The 6,937-nt window shown below is 52.2% G+C and overlaps 2 protein-coding genes across 2 annotated transcripts in view; both read right to left on the bottom strand.

Annotated features, from left to right (window-relative positions):
- Positions 1 to 1,457: 1,457 nt before the first annotated feature.
- The window catches only part of LOC107312247, a 12,496-nt gene continuing 7,016 nt past the window's right edge, over positions 1,458 to 6,937 (bottom strand). Inside the window, exon 6 of the mRNA XM_032443865.1 lies at positions 1,458 to 1,653. The gene's annotated coding sequence lies outside the window, so the exon portion shown is untranslated. The remainder of the gene's footprint in view (positions 1,654 to 6,937) is intronic.
- LOC107312244 lies at positions 2,035 to 4,888 on the bottom strand. The gene is made up of 4 exons (XM_032443658.1): positions 4,580 to 4,888; positions 4,423 to 4,462; positions 4,241 to 4,330; positions 2,035 to 3,883 (listed from the first exon to the last, which is right to left on the bottom strand). Exons 3-4 carry the CDS (start codon positions 4,309 to 4,311, stop codon positions 2,035 to 2,037), a joined length of 1,920 nt encoding a protein of 639 aa, XP_032299549.1. The 5' UTR covers positions 4,312 to 4,330; positions 4,423 to 4,462; positions 4,580 to 4,888.

Below are 6,937 nucleotides of genomic sequence, written 5' to 3'. Positions count from 1 at the left end.
GGAGGTGTTCAAGACCAGGTTGGACGGGGCCCTGGGCAACCTGATCTAGTAAAGGTGTATGTTTGGTGGCCCTGCCAGGCAGGGGGGTTGGAACTTCATGATCCTTGAGGTCCCTTCCAACCCGGGTCATTCTGTGATTCTGTCATTCTGTGAATCAACAACAGAATGCAGCAAAATAAGGAATTCACAAACGATTGTAGAAAATGTATGTAAGCATTCTCTTAACACAAATAAAACATTACTTTCAGAGCAGCCCTCGTAAAGCATGTAATATAGTTAAGGTATGTAAATATACTTCATCCTGGAGAACAGTTGTTCACATATGTATGTACTGCCAAGAAGTGATGACATGAATGAAGTGTGACTATGAAGTGAGGAATAAGTTTCCCTGGTAAGAGAGGGTGTATACAAGTCTGGTAAAAAGGCACGATCAGATTTCAATTCAGCGCAACTCTATACATTCCATCTGAAAACTGGAATGTATTTGGGTTGAAAATAGAGTTGCAAATTGATGATCCTTTGGCAATCTCGAAACCTATTCTCAAATTCCTTTATCAAAATGGAAAGCACAGCTGCCTATTTTTTGCTACTCACAGCACTGTGATCAGCCAATGTATCAAAATGCATAAAATTATTTGTCATCTCTTGAGTTAACACGGCAATGCATTGTCCCAGTGTCCTGGTTTCAGCCCAGCCAGTGCTGATCACACACCATAGTTTGGTTCCTGTGAGCAATGGGTGCTGGAGGGTGAATAATGGTACGAAATGTGTGGCTACTCAGACAGGCCCCAATGTAAGATGCTAGTAAGCAGGTTGAGGGATGTGAGGAGTGCCAGAGCCTGGCCTTTGCAGTGCCACGGGATGGAGACAGCACTTGTATAAAGTGTGAACAACTGACTGGCTTACTCAGCCTTGTCATTGACCTGAAGGAGGAGGTGGAGAGGCTGAGGACCATAAAGGAATGTGAGAGGGAGATTGACTGGTGGTGCCAGTCCCTGTCGGCCTCAAGATCTCGGCATACAGCTGAGGCTCCACATGGAGCATGTCAGCCCCTGCCACCTTGCAAACAGATGGTGGAGGGGAACCAGCCAGCACACAGTGCTGCAGTGAGCACCCTGTCCTCTCCACCCCCTAGCAGCAATTTGAGAGGGGAGGAGGAGTGGAAAGGGTACCAGTTTGGTGAAGGGGGACACTTCAAGGAAACATCCTGGGCTGATTTGCACTTGTCTTCTCTGTCTGGCTGACCCCCCCCCTTATTTCTCTCTGTCTCTTGTCCTGAAGGACACACTCTGTTCTCACACCCAAAACTTGACTGTATTGTGCAAAGACCTCCAGAAAGCTGGGTAGTCCACACTGCCTCTTAAAGCCTCATGTGGAAGGCAGATCCCACGTCCCTACTCTCGGGCACCTGGAGAACCATCCTAGTACTCCCCTCTGCCCCAAAAGGCACCAGCAGAGCTGCCCACCTTAACACTGCTAGAACATACGAGCAGTGAGCTGGCAATTGTGCTCCTCCACAGGAAAGAAGAGACATCTGTGAGCACATTTTTAGGGATGATTATTATTTTTATTTAGACAGCTCCTGTTCCTTGGTGGTCCTGGCAGGGATCTGCTGCTCACTGGGTCCATGTCCCTCACTGGATGGTGCTGCCCCTGGAAATGAACAAAGGGAAGAGCAAATCAGCCAAACTGGGCTGGCACTGGGCCTGAGTCAAAGAGAGCGTAGCTGCTCTTTGAACTTCCAAGTAGCAGCCACGTGGATTGGCTCACCATGACCAGCAGGAGCTGGTGCTCCCAGGTGCCCAGGTCTCCTCACACTCTGATTCAGTCATTTGCTGTCTCCATGCTTGCCTGGCACCTGGTTCTGATGTTGTCCGTTGCTCCTGTTGAGGACGTCTCAGCCCCAAATAGCACAGAGTCCTCCCCTATTGCCTCCTGAGATGGTTGCAGCCTTTCCCTGGGAGTTGTGAGCTGTGTCCTTAATCCCGAGGCGAGACTTGGCTGTCCATGGCTGGTCCTCTTCCTTGAGGCTCCTCACTTCCCTTCTTCCTGATTTTGGAACATAGGGCTTTGCCTGCAAAGGAGGAAGGGGATCACCATAGCAGCAGCTTGCAAAGATGTGTGCCTGTCAACTGAGCCTGTCCGTGGCTGAAACTGACATCTCTGCTGGACTGTAGTGATTGATACAAAGTATCTGTAGATACGAGCCCTCATTGGCTGCTGGACAGCATCAGCAGTCTGATTCTGGCCTTGATTTTTGGCCCTTTCCCCAGATGGATGTTTCTCGCCCACTGCCTCGTCCCCTCCTGTGCCTGCTGCTGCACTTGCAAGTGGAGCTGAAGTCCAGGTGCCTTCTCTGCCAAGCACACCACGTCCTTGGGCTTCGCAGCACTTGGGGCAGAGCCTTCTGGGCCTCACTCTGTCCTGCCTGAGTCCCTTACCATTCTGTGTGTCTTTCTGTGTTCTGCACAGCGTGGCAATGGGACAGTCAGCTGCTGGCTCTGAACTTCTGTGCCCAGCATCGTCCTGGGACTGCTCCAGCCAGGAAGCCAGCAGCTGGTTCACCTGGTTTTCAGCCCTTGTGCCGACCCTGTAGAAGTCTGTAAGTGCTCTGAGTGTCTCTTCCAGGCTGGTCCCTTCATGGTGTTGAGGTGGTGGCACAGCTGTGGCAGTGTCCTTACTCAAAGCCTCTTCTATCTGTGGTGCATTATTTCCTGCAGGAGCAGTCCTGCCTTGTGACAGCTCCTGGACCCCTGTGTTGCCCCCGCTGGGCACGGTGGGGATCTCAGTGTCCTGTCCTGCCTTCTGCAGAGGAGCTCCCTCGATCTGTGGCACTGTCTGCTCTTTCAGGATGGAAAAGGAGGGACCAAGATCATCCTCTTCTGTCACAGTGCCCTTCTCCTCTGTGAAGCTGACAGGACAGATCTTCTTTCTGGCTTTTCTGCTGCTTCTAACTGTTCTGCTATGTATCCTGCTCATCTGGGATTTCACCAGATCTTCCTGAGGATACTCTTCTGCCACTATCATGAAAGCTGACAGAGAGTAGGCAGGCATCTGTGTTCCTCTTGTGCACTTTTTCACAGGGGCTATGGACTTTTTCTTTGAGCCAGGGGGCTTCACTGCTCTCTTCCTGGTGCGAGCGTGCCTGTTCCAGCACAGGAAGGGCGAGCGGTAGGGCTCCACATTGTTGCTGTGTGGAGAAGGATGGCAGTCTTGTGGCTCCTGATTGGTCTCTGAGAACTTCTTGTAGGAGGCCAGAACCTTCTCTGGTAGCCCAAAGCACCGCTGTATCTGCAGTTTTACCAGGTGCTGCTCCAGCTGCCTTTTCACAGCCTCATCCAGGAGCAGCGGCTTCCACACTCTGGGCACCACCTCCATCTGAGGGGCTGAGCTTTCCTGCGCTTCTTGGGGCTCAAGTGCATCCGAAAGCATGAGGTCCGGCTGGACCGTGGCAGCATGACCCGAAGCTGCTCCAAGCAAAGGAGGAGTGCTCAGGGTTAGCTGTTCCATGCAGCTGCCTTCATGCGCACTGACAGAAGTACAGTAGCCTTCCCTGGGAAGGGCCAGAAGGGCTCTCGAAGAGCAGCCAGCTTCTGTTGCTGCATCGTCAGCAAGGGAGCTGTCGTTCCAGGATGGAGAGGCCCTTGAAGAGCACACAGCTCCCATTGTCTCGACAGGCGTGAGGGACTCATCACTCCTTGAGGACAGGGAGACCTCTGAGGAGCTGCGGGCTCCCACTGCCATATTGGAGGTGAGGGACTTGTTCCCCCTCACATCAAGAGACTCCCTCGAAGAGCTGGAGTTTTCTGCTGCCTTCATGGAAGTGAGAGAGCTGTCACTGCAAGAGGAGTCATTGGCGTCTTCTGACATCTCCATGATTGCACTGTGGGAGAAGGGGATAATGTCATGCTTTGATCCAGGACTGCTGAGCGCCTCACGACTGTCCTGCTGTTTCAGAGGAGCTGACAGGCTGTATTACAGAGGTGGAGACCAACCCCGTGTGTGCCTGAGGTCCCTCCATGCCTGCTGCAATCAGAAGCTCAGGAGGGGCAGACAGCACTGTCAGGCTTTGCTGCACCTGGGTGGTAAATCCATTGATGCTGCAGTGCTTGTATTTTAGGTCTGTGGATTTTGCCATGGCCTCCCCTGATCATTTTCCCTTATCAGTCTCCCATGTCCTATACCAACTCCATCCCCAACTCAAGCCCATTTCCACCGCCTTCCTCTCCCGTGATCTCACATTTGCAAGCGTCTGTGTAGTATCTTAAGTCTTCTCTGCATTTGACGGAATGCTGCACGTATATCTGCCATATCTGGTATTGTGGAAGAGCTGCAGAAGGGCAGAGGGCAGAATTAGTGGGACCTCCCTATGTAGGATGTGACCAGAGGGAGCTATCATACTTCAGGGAGTTAACTACATACTGTGTCCTTGAGTACTGTAGAGCATTGTGGAGGTCCGCAGCTGTTGGTAGAAGACAGAGAGTGAACGGATGGAGAGACCCTCCCTGATGGAGCCACGGGCATGTGGGTCCCCAGGGGGTGTCTTTGCAGGGCACCTCTCCTTGCCCATGCTTCTCACCTCTGTTATTCTCCACGTTGTCTCTGCAGCAGTACCACCTTGGCCTCCCACCCTGTATGGGCACAGAAAGCAGTGAGTGAGAGGGGAACGTCCCCAGCAGCCTTAGAGGCACCCACCAACCCAGGGCACAGCCAGGCCTGTGCTTGCCCTGGGACTCCTTGCCGAGCCTGGCCAGGCCCTGCTGGGACACGGCCTCTCCTCCCAGGCAGTCCTCCCCAGCCCAGCCCTGGGGATGGCCCTGGCCCCCTCCAACCCCCTCCCTGTGTTGCAGTGCCTGGCTCAGCACCAGCCCTGACTCCTACCATCCACTTCCACAAAGTCAAAATGAATACAAGCAACGATAGGATCAGCGTGATCCAGAGCATACAATATAGGATAACATCCTCCAGTCTGAGGAAGAAGCAGATTCCCCAGAAAGTATCCATGCCTGTGACATGCAGAGAGCCAAGCAATCGAGCTCCTCTCTTCAGTCACCTCATGGGCAAAGTGGTGCCCAGCCTCACTCCACCCAAATGTTGGGTTGTCCCCTTTGTGATGTGGATTGCCATGTCACCAGCTGGGGTCTATGGCAACGTTTGTGATGCAAGAACTGTGGGGTGTGGCACAGCTCAGTCAGCTTAGCCCAGCAGGGTCATATCCAGCCCACCCCAGCACTAAGACCCGGCCCTGTGCAGGGCCACGCAAAGCCTGTGCCTCTTACCAGGACGGACTGAATCCCAGGCCCTGTGCCGTGCTCCCACTTTGGAGAGCCCATGAAACAAGGCAATGATGGCTGTGCTACTGCTGCATGCCCTTCCCCAGTGTTTGCTCTTCCAGTGGGGTCCCTTCCCATTCTCAGTAGGTCTGTCTTTGATTGATTTATACATTTTTATTTTTTTTTAACCAAAGGGTGCATTTTCCCCCTTTGTTCAAAGGAAAGGTTCTCTCCACGCATCAGGCTAATGATGCCTCTTGGAGTAAGTGGATTGTGCTGATTACACAGTGAGCTTGGATGGGGAACCTCAGCCATCCAGGGATCCTAGAGGTGATCATGGACTGGCCTGAAGGCAAAAGGTTTAGAACATCACCAGCAGAAGAAGTATCACGTGCTAAAGAGGTCCCACCATATAGTGAACTACCAGAAAATAAAATTTGCCTTTTTCACTGATGAATCATCACAGTATCACAGTATCACAGTCTCTTGTGGGTAGGAAGTGACCTTAGAGATCGAGTCAAACCCCTGGGATTTGAGCCTCCTGTGTAGCAGAGCGACACTTCTACCACTGCATCACTGGGGCAAATCGCGTCGTATTCTGGGGAAGCATTACAGATTGAAGGCTCCTGTGTGGAGCCCTGCATGAATAGTTGTAGAGGCCCCTGAAGGTAAAGGAGAATCAAGTCAGTTTGCAGAACTAAAGGCTGTCCAGCTGGCCTTGGATGTTGATGAATGGGAGAGGTTGCCAGTGCTTTATCTTCTTATTTTTTTTTATTTTATTTAGAGTCCACACTGCCTCTTAAAGCCTCATGTGGAAGGCGGATCCCATGTCAGGCACCTGGAGAACCATCCTAATCCCTCTGCCCCAAAAGGCACCAGCAGAGCTGCCCACCTTGCCCCTGCTAGCACGTACGAGCAGTGAGCTGGCAACTTAAGATCGGCTGGCAAGGCGGGGTGGTGCAGTTGCTCTTTATGTGAGAGAGCAGCTAGAATGTATTGAACTCCATCTGGGGGAGAGTAATGTAGAAGTCGAGAGCTTGTGGGTGAGAATCAAGGGCCAGGCTGGCAAAGGGACAGTGTTGTGGGTGTGTACTACAGGCCTCCTGATTAGGAGGAGGAGGTTGATGAGGCCTTCCATAAGCAACTTCCATAAGCAGCTGGAATTAGCGGCACGCTCCCAGGCACTGTTACTTATGGGGGATTTCAATTATCCAGATATTTGCTGGACGACCAGCATGGCCAGGCATGCGCAGTCCAGACAATTCTTGCAGTCCTTTGAAGATAACTTCCTGATGCAGGTGGTAGAGGAACCGACGCAGAGTGGGGCACTGCTGGACCTCATTCTCACCAATAAGGAAGGACTTGTTAAGGAAGTAAAAGTTGGGGGCAGTTTGGGATGTAGTGACCATGAGATGGTGGAGTTTGAGATCCTGAGAGAAGGAAGCAAAGCAAATAGTAGGATTGCTACCCTGGACTTTAGGAGAGCCAACTTTGATCTCCTTCGGGACCTATTTGGGCCTATCCCGTGGGCCAGGGTGCTAGAAAGCAAGGGGGCCTGTGAGAGCTGGTTAGCGTTTAAACAGCTCTTCTTCCAAGCTCAGGATCGGTGCGTCCCTCTGACTAAGAAATCGGGAAAAGGTGCAAGGAGACCTGCGTGGATGAGT

The sequence above is a fragment of the Coturnix japonica genome, chromosome 3, assembly GCF_001577835.2.
Source record: "Coturnix japonica isolate 7356 chromosome 3, Coturnix japonica 2.1, whole genome shotgun sequence".
Taxonomy (NCBI): domain Eukaryota; kingdom Metazoa; phylum Chordata; class Aves; order Galliformes; family Phasianidae; genus Coturnix; species Coturnix japonica.
The sequence above is the reverse complement of the archived record's forward strand: the minus strand, read 5'-3'. Positions and strand labels throughout refer to the sequence as shown.